This window comes from Lepidochelys kempii, chromosome 9 (genome assembly GCF_965140265.1).
Source record: "Lepidochelys kempii isolate rLepKem1 chromosome 9, rLepKem1.hap2, whole genome shotgun sequence".
Taxonomy (NCBI): Eukaryota; Metazoa; Chordata; order Testudines; family Cheloniidae; genus Lepidochelys; species Lepidochelys kempii.
Window position 1 is genome coordinate 9,414,189 of NC_133264.1, and position 21,837 is coordinate 9,436,025.

The 21,837-nt window shown below is 41.0% G+C and overlaps 1 protein-coding gene across 7 annotated transcripts in view; it reads left to right on the forward strand.

Moving 5' to 3' along the window:
* MCF2L2 (MCF.2 cell line derived transforming sequence-like 2) overlaps positions 1 to 21,837 on the forward strand; it is a 319,798-nt gene that overhangs the window by 162,150 nt on the left and 135,811 nt on the right. For all 7 annotated transcript variants that reach the window (XM_073359253.1, XM_073359256.1, XM_073359257.1 and 4 more), the window contains 2 exons: positions 11,335 to 11,438; positions 15,947 to 16,035. In XM_073359253.1, coding sequence (XP_073215354.1) covers positions 11,335 to 11,438; positions 15,947 to 16,035 — 193 coding nt within the window. The remainder of the gene's footprint in view (positions 1 to 11,334; positions 11,439 to 15,946; positions 16,036 to 21,837) is intronic.

The window sequence follows — 21,837 nt, forward strand, 5'->3', positions numbered from 1 at the left end:
CTTTTCCAGATCATTTATGAATATATTTAACAGCACTCGTACCAGTACAGAACCCTGAAGGACCCCACTATTTATTTCTCTCCACAGTGAAAACTGCCAATTTATTCCAACCCTTTGGTTCCTATCTTTTAACCAGTTAATGATCCATGAGAACATCTTCCCGCTTATCCCATGACTGCTTACTTTGCTTAAGAGCCTTTGGGGTGGGACCATGTCAAAGGCTTTCTGAAAGTCAAAGTACACTGTATCCACTGGATCCCCCTTGTCCACGTGCTTGTTGACCCCCTCAAAGAATTCCAATAGATTGGTGAGTCATGATTTCCCTTCACAAAAGCTGGGTTGACTTTCTCCCTACATATCATGGTCATCTGTGTGTCTGATAATTCTGTTTTTACTATAGTTTCATCCAATTTGCCTGGTACTGAAGTTAGGCTTAGTGGCCTATAATTGCCAGGGTCACCTCTGGAGCGTTTTTAAAAAAAACAGCATTACGTTAGATATCCTCCAGTTATCTGGTACAGAGGCTGATTTAAGCAATAGGTTACATATCACAATGAATAGTTCTGCAATTTCATATTTGAGTTGCTTCAGAACTCTTGGGTGAATCCCATCTGGTCCTGGCAATTGATTACTGTTTATCAATCTGTTCCAAAACTTCCTCCATCGACACCTCAGTCTGGGACAGTTCCTCAGATTTGTCACCTAAAAAGAATGGCTCCGGTGTGGGATCTCCCTCATATCCCGTGTCTCTTCCAGCTGTCCTCTCTTGGGCTTTCCCTAACATCCTTTCTATATGTTAAGAGGATCAGTACTACCAGGCACACTACTTCAAATGTAGGTCTTTTTTCTTTAAGCCAATATAATAGCTGACTGTTTTTCTCTGAATTAACAGTCCAACAATCTGATCTATGTGGGCAGACCCATGCACCTCTGAAGTTCAGCTCAAGTCAATGAGGGTTCATGGGATCACATTGCAGGGATGGGGCCTTGGTACTGGAAGGATTTATTGAGCACCCATTGGGGAAGAAGGAAGAGAGGCTGCCAGTGCTGTTTATGGCAGATATTGTAACTCATCATTGTTTGAGGTTCCTGAATCTTCCTGATCACAGGCAAAGCAGATTATGTCGACAGGAAGCTACTGCATTCATAGGTATAATTTCTATGCAGATAAGGAGGCAGGTGAATAAATAAGATGTGAATAATAGCTGCTGGGGGCCTGAAAGTAGGGCTCGTGTGCTATAACCTGCATATCTAACTAGACCACAGGAGGGCCACACGGTGACTATTATCTGAGTTCCCCTGTGCAGGGAAAAAAAAAAACCAGAGATGTTTCTCACCTGCCAACTCTCTGGAAAGATAGTCCCTGTTTCCAGAGCAAAATGCTGACCATGTTCCCCCATCTGATTCTCCAAGGAAAGGGACAAAAGGTGAAATTCACCCAATGCAGAATGCTCAAAGAAAGGGCATAAGTGGTGGTGCTGGGGGTCATTCATGAAATGCTCCTGGGAATTTTATTGTGACATTTCCCCCATACACACACGCACACACTCCTAGCTTCTGGGGGCTGTTGGCAGGAGGCATAGCTTAGGGCAGCCTTCAGGAGAGGGTAGAGCATGGACAGGTGGCTCAAAACTGCCTCCCCTCCCCCCCCGGACTTGCGCCCAGTATTCCTCCGCTGGACTGCAGAATCAGGGACAAAAGCTTAATATTTAAATTCATACCCTCTTTCATTCTGAAGCATCTCATTTCACAAATTGATCTACCAACTATACGTGGGCATTGGGCTGGCCCAAACGCTTGTACCTACTTAATAAAACAATAAAAACAATGAGTGGAACGGACATGACGTTCACTACAAAAACATGTCCGGTCCTCTTGTTCTTGAGGGAGAGGTTTGCCTGTGGAAATTTGCTCATGCTTTACTTATAGACCAACCTCAAGGAGGCAACAGCCCTTTGGGTGATCACTTCAGACAGATTTCCCTGTAAATCTTTTTGAGTTTTCTATTTTAATGCTACATAAAGATACATGTTACTTTGAGGTTAACTTCCATTGAGGGGTTTACGGGAGTTACTGAGGGCAGAATTCATCCCCGCATGCATGTTGGGAAGAAAGAGATGCAACCTGACAAGAAAATTAATGGGTTCATTCTGTGCTCTAGTTAACTCAATTTCTGAGATGCCGATACGTTGGGTAAATTTTTGCTGGCTGCACTACAGTGTTTGATGAAATTCCTGTAAATAGAGGACCAGATCCTCGGCTGATGTAAACTGGCATAGGGCTAGTGTGGTCAAGCTGTTGTGATCAATCTGGCACACCAATTGTAAAGCATTTTGGGAAGGAACCTACTGAGCTACAAAATATTATAGGTGGAGCTGTTAGTGCTGTCCACAGTTAATATTGCCCGATCCTTCCCATTATAAGACCCCGTTTTCAGTTGCTTATAATGGTGTTAAATTTTGAACATTTGGGCTGAAGTTTTCCCTACAGGGTGTCTGCCTCATGCTAAATTATTTTGGAAAGTTTCAACAAAAAGGGTTTGGCCATTTCCTGAATGAGATTCAGGGAAGATATATTGGTTTGCCCAAGTTAAAACAATTTTACAACCATTTAGTTGAGAAGCTCAGGCACCTCTGCACTTCGGATCAAGGGCTTGAAATTAGGCAAGAGGCTTGCCCGGGCATTCGGGAAGTGCTTTGTGCTCTTCCTGTTTTTAAAAAATGTCCAAAATTCGTCTACAAGTTATAAGCCTTTGAAAAAAATCTCAGTTTACACCCATTCAGCAGAGACTTGCTAGAATTGGAAGTTGAATTCTCCTAAAATTTGTATTCCTTCCTGCCAGTGAGTTTCAGAGATATTTGCTGACAAAGTACATGTGTCATCCTCCTCCTTTGGTGAAACGTACAGAGGACAACAACCTACTACTGCTATCGGTTGTTCTGCCACTTGAACTAACAAATGTGCAATGGGCCTAAACGTTTCAAGCAACCAAGGTCCTATGTGGGTGTAAATATGATTCCATATGATAGGTTTTTAAAAAAGCAAACTGAAAAAGAACAAAATAGTCTAAGAACCTACACACAAAACACTACATTAGAAGAACATTACAATATTGCAAAGTCAAGCACTCAGAAATTAGGAAATCCCATCATTAAGGTTGCCTGTGCTTTTGAACATATAGAGTATGATATAATTCTAAGTACTCTGAAAAAATCAGGTCTTAGGCGTCTCACATTTGACACCCAAAATTAGTGGACGCTTGATCTCTTTGCCTCAGGTCCCCATATGTAAAATGAAGATAATACCATCCCGTCACCTCACAGGTATAATGTGAAAATACACTGTTTGTGAAGCACTCATATTCTATAGTGAGGAGCACCATTGAAAAGCCCATGAGGAAATAAATAATTCTGTCTTCAGAGGAGGGTTTGAATAATGTTCCAGAAATAAGACCGAGGGCCGCACATTGAACAATGCGGATAAAACAAAATATTGGATCAGCTGGGTGCTGTCCAATATTATATCTGTATTATGCACCAGTGACAAATAAGTTGACTCATACTCCAGGCAGCTTTGAACTCTGAGTTCATCTGAGTTCATTTGAGGAAGCACACCTGAACCCCTTTTGGTCATTTTAGTAATAAAACCTAAACAAACTACATTTCATCTATATATAGCTGACTGCTCATTGGATCCTTTTTGGCACCCCTTACGCTTACTAATACAGAACACTCATTCACTAATGAATAACATCTGGAGTGAGGATAAAACAAATACATCCTGCAAAATAGAGGAAAGAGAAGGTGGGGTGGACAAAAGAGAGATTATCTGATGTAGGAATATGTGAATTCCATTAGTGCCTCTGGGGGAAACCACCAGCTTCTTACAGCCCACAATATTTCTGTACAGAGGAGAGGAAGAAAAGAGGCTTTCATTTTTGTGGCAATAGCATATGGCAATGACTGAGGCCTGGGGGAAAGGGGGGAGAATTGATCTAACTTACACAACTTCAGCTATGTGAATAATGTAGCTGAGATCGACGTACTTAGATCTACTTACCATGGTGTCTTCACTGCGGTAAGTAGACGGTTGGCGCTCTCCCGTCGACTCTGCCTGCGCCTCTCGCCCTGGTGAAGCACCAGAGTCTACGAGAGAGTGCTCGATTTATCGCGCCTAGACTAGACGCGATAAATCAACCCCCGCTGGATTGATCACTGCCCGTCGATTCAGCAGGTAACGTAGACAAGCCCTGAGAAACTGATGGGTCTCTTTTCTTACAGAAGGATACTTTTAGGAGGGGCCTCATTCTGTACTCCTTGCTAGAGGTAGAAAAGACCTTCTGTATTACGGCATCTAGGCCCAGATCCTCAAAGGTGTTTAGGTGCCTATTGATTTCAATAGGAGTGAGGTGCCTTAAGACTTTTGAGGATGTGGGTGGTAGCTCCTTGCCCTGGGTGAAATTCACTCCCATGCAGTGGATCAGCACAAACAAGAGGTTTCCACTGTTCCCCCTTTTGAGACTTCTCTTTATATGCAGTCTAAGATGCATGGGACACTTAAAACTGGAATGGAAAAAACAATAGTAAATTTACTAAATCCCCAGTCTGTGGAAATTAAATTTGCCCATGAGGATGGAATGCAAGATCTAATCTGAAACCCCTCCCTGAAATTCAGGGGGCTGGTTTTGAGCTTATGGTGTGGACTTCTTTCTTCTATTTATTTCTATCTACAACCACGATCTGAAATACAAACTATACTGGTAAAGCAACTACTGAGTTAAAACACTGATTCCCTAGGATTTGCTGGGTCGGAGACCAAGCTGTGGTGAGGCTTTTTAGGAACTCATCCAAGGCATGTGTATCTGAATCAACTGGAGCCATCCAAATCTTCAAGTCATGGTCAAGACATCAAAGGAATTATTGATTTTTCTTCCTCCTCACTGATTGCATTTTATTATTAGCTTGGACTTTTACAGGAGTATTCTCTAGCCTTCAGAGTGATGATTAGCCAATATCAGTGTAGCTGATATTACCAGCAGTGCTGCTTTAGGCAAAGGTCTTATGTTTCATATCATTGTTTCCTCTCGTTTGAGTCCTGCTCTTGCATGTTTAGCACACAGAACTTTAGAAAATGAGCAGGCCTTCCAGAGCAATCCAGATGACTAAACCACTGGTTCAGGTAGGGGGAAAGTTCAACACGAACAGGGTTCTAAACTATTTTAGCCAAGCTGCTAGTTGAAATGTTTTCCCATCAAGCTTTTTTTGGGACACGAAATGGCTTGTTGATAAAACTCCTAGGATTTTCTCACAAAAGTTTTGGGTTTTTTGAAACATTTGATTTGTCCACAAAATTTTTCAAAATGTGTTTAATTTCAACAAAACACACACACTCTCTCTCTCTGCACTTTTCAACTGCAAGAAAAGTGAATAAATGTGAAAGAAAAGGGATGGGGAACACCTGAAACTGGTGGGGGGGGGGGGGAGGGGAGAGGAAGGGGCAAAAGAGAGAAGGTATTCACAAAAAATTTCAAATAAAATGAAAAATTTTGGGAGGTCTTTTCAAAATTGAGGGGAATTTATTTATTTATTTTTTACTAACTACTACTAAATCTTTATCATTTTTCCTCCTGCTCAAAAAAAAAAAAAAATTATACCATTTTCTAAGTGAAATTATACCACCTTCCAAAGGGAGCAGCTGTTTCCATATACTAGTCTTTCTCCAAGGCTGGAGAATGCAGCTTTTGGAAATGGTACTCAAAACCAAATAAGATTCCCCCATCTACCTCATAATAAGGAGCTACTGGAGAACCAAACAGCACTCAGTGGTTGGATTTCAACTCAGTCATGGGACCTGTACAACTCAGTTGTTTTGTAGTCATAGTAATGGCTTCAATTGTTCTATGCAGGACATGTGTCAGATCTTTATGTGTAAATAATTAAATTCACGAGAAGTACACTTGAAATTCTTTGTATGTTTTGCGCCAGGATGCAGGGTGAGGAGTTGCAAAGAGAAGTGAAGGGAGAGGCCATTTCAAGTTTTGTTGCTAATTGCAGTGACCATGCAGTTGGGTAAGGGGAAAGGCAGCACATACAGATAGAAAAAATACTCCACTTATTTTGATACATTTCTAGGATAGACACAATATCCTTCTGTCTGACTGCATAATTGGGTAGGGTCATCCTGACTTCTATAAATTTATGAAAAATGAAAGACGTCAGGTCTTCTCTTTACTGATTTCATTATGGTGTGCCCTCTCCATCCAGGGCTATCTGCCATGAGCCTCCCACAAAGAAGGATGGGCAGGTGTCAGTGAGAGCTGTGGGTCCATAACATCTCTCAACATTGTTGAAGTAGCCTCTAAGACCTTTTCCACTTGGTTCCCCCAGAACTCAGTTAGACTCCTGTCTCATCATTCAGTTTCCTTTATTTGGCATATATCAGAGCTATGTTGAGTTGATCAACCTCAAACGTAGCGGTGGGAACAGGGTATAGACCCCAAATCCAAAGTTATACAAAGAAAGGGGGTTTCTGTATATATTGCATCGCATGTTTTGGGATTGGCTTGGTTACTTTGCAAGAACCACTCCCTGTATATCATGCTCTGTCCATAGGCTGTGCATGTTCGGCTTTACTCTTTATCTCATCTTTACGCCCCCAGCTTCTCTTGCCCATTGTTATCTTCTTAGTACTGTAAATGGTTCCCTGGGAGGTGGTCTTTTAGCTTACTGACCCCTTTACTTATCTTAGCACAAACATTCCATTTTTGGCCTGCTGACCTAGGTACCTCCCTAATCCTGTTGTCCAAGAAACTAGGCCTCCTGCTTAAGTATGGATGTCAAGCCAGGCCTACAGGCATGATGCATAATTAGTTTCATTTCTGAGAACCCACATATGGAGGCGCTCAAAATTAGTGAATACATCAAAAAAAAATGGCTTTTATTTTTTCTGATGGACTTCAGGTGAATTAACTAGAAATTTCCCCAGAATAAACAATAAAAGGGCTACATAATAGAATAGGAGCAAGTTTGGCCTTTGCCGCCTGACACAGACCTGCTTGAAGCATTTCATCTGATATCCAGATTTATTTCTAACAGTACATATAACTATGCCTTTATCAATGTGCTGATCAAGGATAAACATGACTAACGTTTACCTTACATTTTTAAATGTACTTTCATTTGCTATGCGACAAATCAGTTACTTCTTTGTCTAGTTTTATTTTATTACTATTAAACTACAGGAATAATTGCATGCTGGGGTCATGTGTATTAGGGAATCTCCTTCCCTCAGCACATTCTAACACGTTGTCTTTTGGATGGCAGCCAGAGGAGAGACAGTTCAAGGGCTGCTGATGATTTGCCCCTTGCATCAGTTGGCTCATTGGCAGCTTCACTCACTGTGAGCCAAACTAAAGCAGCTTAACACAACAGGAAGTTTTTGGAAAGCGTAGGGGACAATTTCCTGGTGCAAGTGCTAGACGAGTCAACTAGGGGGGGTGGGGGGGGGAGCTTTTCTTGACCTGCTGCTCACAAACAGGGAAGAATTAGTGGGGGAAGCAAAAGTGGACAGGAATCTGGGAGGCAGTGACCATGAGTTGGTTGAGTTCAGGATCCTGACACAGGGAAGAAAGGTAAGCAGCAGGATACGGACCCTGGACTTCAGGAAAGCAGACTTCGACTCCCTCAGGGAACGGAGGGGTAGGATCCCCTGGGGGACTAACATGAAGGGGAAAGGAGTCCAGGAGAGCTGGCTGTATTTCAAGGAATCCCTGTTGAGGTTACAGGGACAAACCGTCCCGATGAGTCGAAAGAATAGTAAATATGGCAGGCGACCAGCTTGGCTTAATGGTGAAATCCTAGTGGATCTTAAACATAAAAAAGAAGCTTACAAGAAGTGGAAGGTTGGACATATGACCAGGGAAGAGTATAAAAATATTGCTCGGGCATGTAGGAATGAAATCAGGAGGGCCAAATCGCACCTGGAGCTGCAGCTAGCAAGAGATGTCAAGAGTAACAAGAAGGGTTTCTTCAGGTATGTTGGCAACAAGAAGAAAGCCAAGGAAAGTGTGGGCCCCTTACTGAATGAGGGAGGCAACCTAGTGACAGAGGATGTGGAAAAAGCAAATGTGCTCAATGCTTTTTTTGCCTCTGTCTTCACTAACAAGGACAGCTCCCAGACTGCTGCGCTGGGCATCACAACATGGGCAGTAGATGGCCAGCCCTCTGTGGAGAAAGAGGTGGTTAGGGACTATTTAGAAAAGCTGGACGTGCACAAGTCCATGGGGCCGGACGAGTTGCATCCGAGAGTGCTAAAGGAATTGGCGGCTGTGATTGCAGAGCCATTGGCCATTATCTTTGAAAACTCGTGGCGAACGGGGGAAGTCCCAGATGACTGGAAGAAGGTTAATGTAGTGCCAATCTTTAAAAAAGGGAAGGAGGAGGATCCTGGGAACTACAGGCCAGTCAGCCTCACCTCAGTCCCCGGAAAAATCATGGAGCAGGTCCTCAAAGAGTCAATCTTGAAGCACTTACATGAGAGGAAAGTGATCAGGAACAGTCAGCATGGATTCACCAAGGGAAGGTCATGCCTGACTAATCTAATCGCCTTCTATGATGAGATTACTGGATCTGTGGATGAAGGGAAAGCAGTGGATATATTGTTTCTTGACTTTAGCAAAGCTTTTGACATGGTCTCCCACAGTATTCTTGTCAGCAAGTTAAAGAAGTATGGGCTGGATGAATGCACTATAAGGTGGGTAGAAAGTTGGCTAGATTGTCGGGCTCAACGGGTAGTGATCAATGGCTCCATGTCTAGTTGGCAGCCGGTGTCAAGTGGAGTGCCCCAGGGGTCAGTCCTGGGGCCGGTTTTGTTCAATATCTTCATAAATGATCTGGAGGATGGTGTGGATTGCACTCTCAGCAAATTTGCGGATGATACTAAACTGGGAGGAGTGGTAGATACGCTGGAGGGCAGGGATAGGATACAGAGGGACCTAGACAAATTGGAGGATTGGGCCAAAAGAAATCTGATGAGGTTCAATAAGGGTAAGTGCAGGGTCCTGCACTTAGGACAGAAGAACCCAATGCACAGCTACAGACTAGGGACCGAATGGCTAGGCAGCAGTTCTGTGGAAAAGGACCTAGGGGTGACAGTGGACGAGAAGCTGGATATGAGTCAGCAGTGTGCCCTTGTTGCCAAGAAGGCCAATGGCATTTTGGGATGTATAAGTAGGGGCATAGCAAGCAGATCGAGGGACGTAATCGTTCTATTTGACATTGGTGAGGCCTCATCTGGAGTACTGTGTCCAGTTTTGGGCCCCACACTACAAGAAGGATGTGGATAAATTGGAGAGAGTCCAGCGAAGAGCAACAAAATGATTAGGGGTCTGGAACACATGACTTATGAGGAGAGGCTGAGGGAACTGGGATTGTTTAGTCTGCAGAAGAGAAGAATGAGGGGGGATTTGATAGCTGCTTTCAAATACCTGAGAGGTGGTTCCAGAGAGGATGGTTCTAGACTATTCTCAGTGGTAGAAGAGAACAGGACAAGGAGTAATGGTCTCAAGTTGCAGTGAGGGAGGTTTAGGTTAGATATTAGGAAAAAGCTTTTTCACTAGGAGGGTGGTGAAACACTGGAATGCGTTACCTAGGGAGGTGGTAGAATCTCCTTCCTTAGAAGTTTTTAAGGTCAGGCTTGATTTAATTGGGGATTGGTCCTGCTTTGAGCAGGGGGTTGGACTAGGTCCCTTCCAACCCTGATATTCTATGATTCTATGAACAGAGTCTCTTGTCAAACTGCTAAATGTTCAGTGTTTAGAGACCACAATCTCCACTCCACTAAACCGTGTTTTTTCCACGTGCACGGTAAAAGAAATACATTTTGATTGACATAGCAGCTGTGGTAACTGCGGTCATTCAGTAGTGCATATGTACAGTAACTCCTCACTTACCGTCATCCCGATTAACGTTGTTTCGTTGTTGATCAATTAGCAAACATGCTCATTTAAAGTTGTGCAGTGCTCCCTTATAATGTTGTTTGGCTGCTGCTTGCTTTGTCCACTGCTTGCAGAAAGAACAGCCCGTTGGAGCGAGTTGGTGGGGGCTTGGAACCAGGGTGGACCAGCAGCCCCCGTAAGTTCCCTGGTGTCAGCTGCCCAGCAGGCTATCAATTGCCGGCAGTTCAGCTGTCCCTCCCCCTGCTTCCTGGGAGCTGCTCCTGGGATCCTCCTACTTGCTGTATGGGAGGAAAAGAGGAGGGCTAATGTCAGGGTGTCCCCCTCCCCCCTGCTTACCCCATCTCCATAGAGCGAGGGGGGATGGGGGGGACGAGACTGGACAGGGCTCAGGACAGAGGGAGCTTGCTGGCAGCAGCTGCTGCCTCAACTTGCTGATCTACTTAAAAAGGCAATGTGCTTAGAGTGCGGTCAGCGTACTTAAAGGGGCAATGTGCATCTCTCTCTCTCTCCTCACACAGTGTGTGTTTCTGTCTGCCATGCTGTCTCCCCTCCCGCCATTTGTGCCGCTTTGTAATGTGTTAACCCTTGAGGGCTCAGCCAAGTACTAGTTCATCATTTAGCAGTAAAGCAGTTCCCAGGAAATATCCCACCCTCTGACTTCACAACCTCAACCAAACTTCACAATCATCATTGCTCTGTACAGTATTAAATTGTTTGTTTAAAACTTATATTGTGTATGTGTACACACACACACACACACACACACACACACACTATAATCTTTTGTCTGGTGAAAGTTTCCCTGGAACCTAACCCCCCCCCCATTAATATTTATGGGGAAATTATATTCACATAACATCATTTTGCTTGAAGTCGCATTTTTCAGGAACATAACTACAACATTAAGCGAGGAGTTACTGTACTTTGAATGCAAAAGAAAACAAATTGTCTTACTGCTAAGCACTGAAAACCTGTTAAAGTATTCAGGTCTTCTTTTTGGGACCAATTCTACTGTACCCAGTTGAACAAGATTCCCCTCCACTTCCACGCCAAAAATAACTCTTAAAATAGTTGGGAATTCTCTGGTGACTGGAACTGACTAGCAGTCCTGTTGTGTGTAGATAGTTAAGTCAGGTGTTTTTATTCTTGTGCTTTTACAATTATTAACAGCTCACCTAAGACAATGCTCTGATTTATTCCCCCTAATACTATGCATAATGCTGGAAGCTAAAACTACTTACTGTTGCCCAGTTTACTAAAGGCCAGATCTTAGTCCCCAGGGGAAGTCATTGGAACTTTTCCCATTGATTTCAATAGAAACTAGGATTTAGGCATGCTAGCACAAGTTTTCTAATGTTAGTTTCTATTGATTCCCTCAGCTACCAATAGGAGATCAGCAGAAAGTCCCTGTCCACCAAAGTCCATCTCTGAGGTAGAATTATCAAAAAAGAAAAGTGTTAAGAAGACTAAAGGCGGAATTAAGGTAGGAGCATCTTTGTTTTTGAAACAGTCTCTATTGTGACAGAATGCAAGGTGATCTCACTGTATGGTGCAACAAAAACTCTTAAAATACACAGGGTAAAATATCCTACCACCCACTCCCATGTGTTCTACATCAGTTTCATACTGGATTTTATGAGCATAAGCATTCTGGTGAAAGCTGAAATTCCTTTAGGGAAAAAAAATATATCTGGCTATATGTGTACTGCATGTGCATCTTGAATACCCCTCCCATATTACAGTGCATTAGCTCACAGGTATGTACTGTAGTTTTAGCGGTGTTGGGCCCTGAAGAAGGGCTGTGTATGGCTCAAACGCTTGTCTCTCTCATCAACGGAAGTTAGTCCAGTAAAAGACATTACCTCACTCACCTTGTATCTCTTAGCTCTCAGGTATCATACTGTAGCTTTTTGCCTAAAGTGGGAATCTTACTCTGACGTCACCTTAGTAAAATTAACCCCGTAAAACTGGTGTTCTGTTCTAGTCAGGTTCTCATATTGCACTCATCACGGTGGTATCCAGGCCCCTTCCAGAGATAAAAATTAAACAATGAGACATACCAAGTGGAGTCCCCCTCCGAGATAAATTTACTCATTAAATACTTTTCAGAAATAACAAACTAATCCAATACCTGCTGCTGCATGGCAAAAGGTGGTCAAAAAAATGCAAAGCCATCTACAAATTTACAAAAAATATTAAGATATATGCACCACCAGTCACTTAATCATAGCTTTGTAACACTGACCCATTCCCCTATAGTGCCCTTCTCCTATGTTTGGTCTTCCCTCAGTGTCCTTTTGCTTCTGAGATTGCAATCTGTTTGGAGCAGAGATGGTATTTAGTTTGTCTGTATTGTATCTCGCACACTTTTGGGTACTCATTGAATAAATAACTCAGCTAAAATTTCTCACTTTATACTTAAGAGAATGTCAGAGCCTGATTGAACCCAGCAGCAAGCAGCTCTTACTTGCCTGTTCAAACTAAAATCTAGAAAAACCACCATCCCTCCAAATGCATTAGAAAGGTGGCTCCTTTCTGCTGTAGATTCCGCTAGTACTGGATTCAACAAGCTATATGGACTAGTCCATGTCTATCTTTACTTTGTCCTAAGACATCATACAGCCAAGCAACATCCTTAGGCTTCACTTCAGATTTTAAAGAATCAAAATTAAATTAAAGAATCAAAGAATCAAATTAAAGAATTTAATTAAAGAAAAGAATCAAAATTGTCAATATAAGCCCACTCTATACACAACTAGCCCAAAGTTGCCTGTACAAAGCTCTGCCTACTGGGAGGTAAGGACTTTTCAATTTAATGTTTACCTTCTTTGCTGATCTACTTCTCCATTAACTGTTGGACTCTACCTAAAAAGTATGGAGGCGGGTCAGGGGAGGAGGAAAATCACAAGGACAGCTAGGGTTCAGAAGGCAGTGGAAAAGCAGGAGAGGGGGCTGCTGGTGGTGTTCATCTTGTTTTGAGCCTGGCCCCTAAAAGGGTGAGTCTAATCACAGTTGTCCCATTTCTCCATATCAGGCAATGTTTCTTTGTACTTTGGACTGTATATACATCCATCTCTGAGAAATCTAAAAATAGTTTTGTTAGTGAGGTAAGAGGTGACACTAGCATGCCGTTGTTTTGTAACTAGAGGAAAATGACTAACTGACTTTTTCTTCTTAAGTCCATTCTTGCCTCTGATCTGCCTTCCAGATATACAGTATTGCAAAAACTTTCCTTCCTGCTGCACCCACAAACTGCAGCTTCTTATTGGACACTTACTAGAGTAGTCATGCAGCTGCATTGTTGCAATGCTCCTAGGAAGTGGCATGACTCACATTCATGGGGTGTTAGTTGTTGGATTAGTTCAGGGGTCAGCAGCCTTTCAGAAGTGGGGGGCCAAGTCTTCATTTATTCACGCTAATGTAAGGTTGTGTGTGCTGGTAATACATTTTAACGTTTTTAGAAGGTCTCTCTAAGTTTATATTATATGTCTAAACTATTGTTATATGTAAAGTAAACAAGGTTTTTAAAATGTGTAAGTAGCTTCATTTAAAATTAAATTAAAATGCACATCTTATTAGTTCAGCGCAGTGGTTCTTAACCTCGGGGTGCATGACGCCCCTCCTGGGGGTGCACGACATGAGAGATTTTTTTTAGAAGGTCAATGATCGAAAACACCAATTAAGCACAGGCACATAAGTACAACTACTTTGTTTAATCAAACCTATGTATTATTATAATTTAACGATTACTGTAATATACAAAGTTTACGTTTTTAAGCTAATTGTAGTGTCATTTTTGATAAGGGCTGCAGAACTCTGGGCCCAGGCCAGGAGCAGAGCCCTGGGCTGGCTACCGGTACCCCAAGCCGGCAGGAGGGCTGAGCAGGGCGGAGGCCCAGACCCCAGCTGGCAGGGGGTCAGGCGGCTGGAACCCCAGACAAGTAGCGAGGTGAGCGGGGCCAGTATCCCAGGCCGGCAGCAGGCTGAGCAGGGCCAATGGCCAGGACCCTGGCTGGCAAGGGGCTGGTGGCTGGTACCCCAGACCGTCAGCGGGCTGAGCTGGGCGGCAGACAGTACCCCAGACCGTCAGTGGCTCACCCGCTGTCGGTCTGGGGTTCCGCTACTTCCTGCCAGCCAGGGTCGCGGCCGCCAGCACCGCTCAGCCCGCTGCCGGCCCGGGGGTCCCGCCCGCTGGCCCTGCTCAGCCTGTTACGGGCCTGGGGTTCCGTTCACCCAGGCAGGCAGCAGGCTGAGCGGGGCCGGCAGCCGGGACCCTGGCTGGCAGCAGCATGCCAGTTTAAAAAAAAATCGGCTTGCGTTCCACCTTTGGCATGCATGCCGCAGGTTGCCGACCCCTTGTTTTCTTTTTCCCCAGACCATTACTTGGCAGGCAAAAGTATGGCTCACCACTATGACCTCACTTTTTCAAAGGTGAAAGGCACTAGTAGTAAGTTCATTTGCATCAAGGAGCTGTCTCCCACTCCTGACCAGACATAATTTTAAAAAGCTGGATACTAAGCAAAGGGAAGATTCCTTCTCCCTGAATCTAGCTCAATATACAAGTATAATTAACTATTACTCTGCGGACAGCCATCTGTTTTTTCCAGTCCTTTCCCTCGCCTCAGCTTCATGCCCTCTCCTGTGATCCTCTATATTCATAAGACATCACTTTTTGTTTGCTAAGTACATGGTCCCCCTCTGAGTGGCTCCTTAACATACACATCTTCCTAAACTTTTCCTTTAGTGGTCTTCCCAAACACTCCCTTACCTGAACTGCTGTCCTATTTTCTCTCATCTCAGTTAGTTAGTAAGGTAGCTCTTCAGGGCAGGGACCATAAAATCAAAGAAGATTAGGGTTGGAAGAGATGTCAGGAGGCCATCTAGTCCAACCCTCTGCTCAAAGGAGGACCAACCCCAAATAAATCATCCCAGCCAGGACTTTTGTCAAGCCAGGCCTTAAAAACCTCTAAGGATGGAGATTAAATTACTAGAATGAATTTCATGGAAGACACTACTGAAAGAGCAAATTCTGCTCACAGGAGGAATAGTCCCACTCAGTTTAAGGGGGATTAATTTTTGAGAGTAAGGTAAGCAAGTTTTGGCCCATGTCTTCAGAACCAGAAAAGGAGAGAACACCCCAGGCTTCCCCTGAAGCCAATGAGAGAATTACCAAGCTATTTTGTGTAAAAAGTATTTTGATATTTATCTACACTGTATAAAAGCTACTTCATGGTGTTAAATACTGAAAGATCATTGACAGTGCAATGCTTAACCATGGGTAATTTCAGTATCCACCCTTTCCTGTTTTATAAATCCAAGGTGTTAGAAGCCTCTGAAATAATATCATCATCATCAAAAGAATGGCAAAACGATTCTAAACGTTCCAAAAAGAACAAGAAACCCCATAATTCCTTGGAATTCACTGTACTGCATTGTATATAAATTTTGAAATCTGAAGACAAACTAAACTGCATTCAGTTAAAGAACGGGAACGTCATTCAGGCAAGACAAAAACCCCACCATGCCTAATAACATGCTAAGCAACCATAAAATGCTGAATTAAGTTTGTGATATTCCTATTCAAGGCAGATAAGTATGAAGAGTTGCTCCCGATATAAGAACAACATTGATCTCATATGTTATGAGCTAAGAATGAAGATTATAAAAACTTTATAAGAAGCCAAGAATGTCTCTGGTATCAAGAGTAGTTTTCCTCACAATAGGATAAATGGAAAAATTCAGAGCCAAAACAGGTAATACATATGGTTATAAAATGTTCTAGAAAATGTAAGAAGTTAGCTTTAAATAAAAAAAAACCCGCATACATTAATTATTGAAGTCAAAGTTGTTAAATATATAAGCTGTCAATTGATTTACTTAAATATATAGTGTCAAATTCTGCCTTTTTTGCTTTTTAAAAAGCAACTGAAAGGCGAGCCTTCAGTCAGCAAATTACAACCATTTAATTTTTAAAATTTATTTTTAATTCAGATTGAAGTGATGCACGAAGCCAGTCAAGGTGGGTCCAGCAGAGTCCTGGTGATGAGTGAAAGTGAGGAGAATCTTTCCACTAGGAGGAGGTAAGGATGCAGAGGAGTCTTGTTAGCGACAGAAAGTAATGTTTTCCTTTTGCCTTAATAGAAGGCAGGTTTTTTTATTCAGGGATAGTACATCTCTCAAAAGTATGTGTTTTCTCTAAGACTAGATTTATCATCCATTAGGACAGTCAGTCACCCACCATATTAAAACACATTTGGGATTCTGCCCAAGAAAAGTCATCAAAACCAAGGTATGAGGGAGAGTATATTTTTGTAAATAAAGGAGGCTCATTTTGCATTTATCAGTTAAATTTAAAGTTAGGATTATTATTTATATAAAATGGCACTTGTGGTCTTAACTAAGAATGAGCTTGCATATTCATCTTCAAGAAGTTTACATATAAATATCTTAAAGTATCATGGGCTTAAATAACTCCTTAGTAAGAGAAGATTGTGTGTGACCAGGAAACGTTAAAGGTATGTGGCTTTTTTTTTTTTTTTTTTTAAGTGCATATGGTAATGGCTCACGGTCTCTAAATTTTAGGAAGACTTGTGAAATAAACTTGGAATTAAGTTTGAGTGCATGATCCTGAACACAGACCACACGGAGACAGTAAAAAAAAACAAACAAATAGTTCTATGTGAAATAGAATTACTTTCATTAAATCTAGGATAAAAAAAATTCAACTGATCCAGCCCTCCTTCCCTCTGTTTTCCTCTTGGTGTAGTTCCTTGACTCTTCATTGTCCATATATCTTCTAGATCTTCATACAAAATTGTCTAATGGCAATTCATAGCCATTAACCTAGATTTGTGAGAGATTTAAAAAAACAAATAGGTAAATATTTAATCTGAAAAGTAATTTTAGTATGTTTCTTGTGAAACATTAAGTGGGTGTGCTGAATTGAAACTTTATTGGAGACAGTCAGGTTTATATTCCATATGCATTTTTCAATCCTCTCTACTGTATGTGGGCATTTTATTACTACCTCACACGGTCACTTCTGTTAAAAATGCTACTATTCAATACAAAAGTTTTTACAGTAGAGCGTAGGAAATAAAGCCTAGATTTCCATGTACATAATATTGCAGGTGCTGAAGATGCACTGTTCTTGAAGCCCATACCATTATAAAGGCAGCAGATTTTAAAAGGTGTAAGGGTTATTTGTTTATTTGAAATGAACCTATATTAACTGATGTCATTTCCAAGTTCGTAGCTCCTAGTCAGATGCTTATCTTGGGGATGGGTGTGAGTCAGAACTGTAGAAGAGATTGTTTTCTCAATGATTTTCTCTCCTCAGATTTGCAAACCCAATCCACAAATAATATGGATTTAAGACTGTTGTATGACAAAGTTATCTGTGGTGAATGTGAGATGTTCAACTTGAAGAGCCATGTTTCTGGCTGAATTTTGCCTTTACTATTATTACTTGTAACACCTCAAGTTAAAAACATTATTTTCTTTTCATTTAGTTTAATTTATATACAAAATGCTGTCAAATGCAATGTCAGTTTTCCAGTATATAATCCATTAACAAGGGAGAAACTAAAATGCATGTCAAAACTAAAAAGATCCTTATCAACAGGTGGATTGGGGGGGGAAAAAATGTAAAGCTTTTTTCCCCCAAAAAAGGTTCAGGACACAGGCCCAGATCCTCAAAAGGTATTTAGGCTCCTAACTTCCACAGAAGTCAATGGGAGTTTTATCAAATAAAAATGATTTTTTTAAAAAAAGGTAGTGAGTTAAAAATATTGACATCTCTTAAAACTAATATTAAAATCTTCAAGCCTCTAGAAGACAAGTAGCAGTCTTGAATATAGATTTAATAAGTTAGAGCAGCAGAGACTTTTAACAAAGCAATAGTGTGGAGGATACTCTAAACTAGTTCCATAAACAGCAATTTTAAAGAATTTTCAAAACTAACTTAATTTTGTTCCTAGTATTGAGAGGGATACCACTTTTGAAGGTTAGCAGTAATGTGGATCTTTAACTTTATCTGTTCCCAATAAGGCTAACAGAGACATTCTCTTAGAATGCAAATAGCACTGCTCCTGGAGTTGAAGAACCTACCTCACTGACGCCTAAAACTTCCATTTGGGAGGAACAACAGTCATCTGCCAAATATGAACATTCATTTGTTCCTCTCTTACTGAAGGTCTCTGTGTGGGTTTAAAATAAAGCAACTATTTGAGGAGTTCCATAAAAGAAAGTTGTAGAAAAAGTTAATGTTGGAAAGCAAGCTGGGGGAGCTTTCAGATCTTAGGGAGGGAACTTATTGTAAACTGAACAGCAATCCCAGTTGTCAGTTAACAAGAAACACAAAGTCCAAATCACTGGATCATTAAGGGAGTCTTCCACAGAGTCCTCCAGTGGAAGACAGGTAAATGCAACATGGGATCTCAGGGGTGAGCAAAAAGGTGTGTGTGTGTTCCATCAGAGATGACACGCCAAAAGGAGAAGTTAAAAAGGCCAACACATTAAACAGAGGAAAAAAAAGACAAAAAACAACAACAATAAAACCCAGCACATACTAATGTGGGGTTCAGGTATTCTCTCAAGAAGGGACTAAACGGTGTATTCAGAATTCAGTTTTAAAGCACGGAAGCTGAGGATGTCAGGTACAAGAAGGGCAATTCTGAAAGCCAAAAAGGTTTACCAGCTTAAAAACAAAACACTACACAAAACCTGTTTATTCTAAACAGAAAATTTTTACAAAAACAATTGTCTTTTGTGATAGAGCAAAAAGTTTCAAGAATAAATATTTGTATAAAAATTAGTAATATCAAAGGAAACTTGATGCAAACCAAACAAACAGGTAAAAACAATTTCAGCATTAAACATTTTGTGCAACAATGTCAAAACTGCTAATTGAGAAGAAGTGACCATTCAGGCTGGTGCATGTTTTAATTGTGAAAATAAAACATGAAAGCCCTGCATTGGAGCACTGACATGCCTCTCTCTCAAAACAAAAAAAACCTAAATGAAGGAGTACAAATTTTAAGTCAATGTTTAGAGCCAAAAGGTTAAGAAATTTTCTAGCTTCTCCATTCTTTGAAAGGAGTGCCATCATATTTTCTTCAAATTTATAAACACTTTCTCTTAATATGCAGCAAAACATCATAATAAAAAGCCAAATTACAAACAAAGTCCTTTTTAAGATAAGGAATATTCCTAACAAAACAGACCGGCTGTAAACAAAAGCATTTCAATGGTCAAGAGGGACACTGATCTTTTCACCCAATGGCAGATTAAGTTTTAAAGTAAAGTAAAATTACAAGTTATAAATGCTAATTTAAGCCCCAATTTTGCAAACATGTAAGTATATGCTTAACTTTACTCACGTGAGTCAAGTTAATCTCTACATTTGCTTGCAGGATTGGGGTCTTAATTGTATACTCTAAAAGCATACTGCATTTAAACTATTTTATACTAGCTGGGATTTCTATCAGGTCATTTCTGCCACAGGTTATTGTCAATTCAAAGTGGCTAGTGCAATCAAAAAAATTTCCACCAGTTATAAAAGTATTTCCACAGTGCAATGTATTTTTAGATTTCTCAGGAATTTAGATCTATAACTTGTAATATTTTTAGTAATTTTGCCATTTAACTTCAACATTGGTTAAGCAAAACTAGTTTTGAGTAGTATAAGTCAACCTCTTAAGAGCATGGATTAACTGGATTTTGTTTTGCTGTAAACATTTTAGAGCTGAAGAATTATGTAACATTATCCAGCAGGATAGGATAAATTTCTCATTTTACAGCCATCACTTTTGCATTGGTGGTAATAGACTAAGTCTTGCTTTGTAGGTTTCTCTGTATAGTCAACACCTGGATCCAACTATGGTCAGTCCAGTAGTTTCCTTACCCCTTCACTCTGGAGAACCACTTAATCTGTATGATTACTCATTCTAGTAGATATCAAGCTCTTATCCCAGTTGGAAGAGTAAGAGTAGCTTGCATAGAGGCAAATATCAATCATGCTCCAATAACCAACTGACAGAAGTTCTCTCCTGGATCTTGTTGACACTAGCCTTTCCCCCCTCCCGCAAGATGCCTGTGTACTACCACTGATGCAGCCCTACAGATGGTGGCAATAGAGCGAGCACTAGCTTAAACAAGAAGGTGCACACAGCTGCCTGCGTTGTAAGTGAGCATATCATCTAGACCTGCTCTGAGCAAAGCTAGAGTTAAATACGGTGACTGGTCTACTTTAGTGCTCCCACATGGTCATCTACAGCATTGTTGGTCTGTCAGTGCTGGGAAATTTGGGGAAAAAGGCTAATGTGGATATTCTCTTAGAAAGCAAGTAGCACCTCTCTTGGAGTTGAAGAGCCCACCTCCTAGAACATGACAAAGTTCCACTTAAAAAGTGACAGACTCATTATCATTTCCAGCCTTTGTTTTGCATTTCTGCTGCTATGTCACTGGATGAAGATTTGAATTCAAGCATTCTGAAGTGAAGTGATTTTATGACCCTGTTCACATTGGAACTCATACCAATGTCAAACAGCTCTCAAAATAAGAGACAAACACCACTTGCATCTACATCTATCAGTATCCAAACAGCTACTGTGGCTTTGGCTACTAGAGTTACTAACAAATAGTTGTCCACAAAGTACACGGAAACATTGTTACAACCAGACTGATAAGAAGAGCATTGAGTCCTTCTCCCAGAGCTCAGTTTTAGAGGTTTTGGACATGGTTATGAACCATCAGGTTACAAACAGTGGTGGTGGTGGTCAGGGTTTTAATAGCACCTACTTCTAGCCTTTGTAAACTGAAGGTTAAGCTTTTTGCTCATGTTAAAGAGGCAAGAGTAACATATGCAATAGATTTGGTTAAAGAGAAAGATACAGATTTTCTATTTTGACACGGACTTCTTCACATGGCCATAAGACAAAGATCTGTTCTTGAAACCAATTAGATTAAGAGAGGACAATTTAGTGGATTCTTTGTAATTCTCTTAATAAATGTTGCATCTTTACCTGTTACAATCAATATTTCACCCTATCCCTTCTTTGTGCAGTCTACCCTTACTTTCAGCTCCTCACATCTTTCTGTTAGTGCTCATGTTTGCACAAATTTGGCTTCTTCAACTTTTTGAATAATCTGAACTAACTACGTTATGACAGACTTCCCTTGAGTTATTTAATGGAGAAGTTTAACTTGTCTTCCCTCTTGAAAATTAACTAGGGAGACAGAAGTGTATTTTTGAAAGAGACACCTGGAAGGCCATACTCAATACACATGCTCTTAGTTTACCAATGACTGACTGGAGTGTTTAAAAATACCACTTCAGAAAGCGTTTTCAGATTTAAAAAAAAGTTACTTAATTTTCAAAATGTTGCTGTAGTTGAAGTAGTGTTGCAGAAGTTATTAATGTACCTTCCTGTAAATTCCTGTTCTAAACAGAGCTCGTGTATTACCTGAAAGCACCAGTTAGAAGGACAGTATGAATGCCATTTCCCCCCACCCAAATGTTGTGCAGGATTTACGTAACCTCAAGAGAGCAAAATGTTTTAGCAAGCTTTCACCTCTAGCACCATTTGTGGATTATTTTGATTTTTAAAGAGTCATTTTGCTGAACTGTATACAGAAATGGTGACCATTTGACTAGTTTACTAAGACTTTAAATTGCCATCCTACTCTTCTACTCATGGTACCAGAACTATCATTTCCTTTTGTTTGGAAAGGGCTATTTATGGATGTTTAAGTAGCGCATCAACTGCAAGTCATTGCCTTGAAACGATGTGCCTTAATTTACATACTCTTTTTCAAATGGAAGAATGCAATTAACAAGGGTTATTGACAAATTCTGTACTCCCAAGTTCAATTACTTTTCA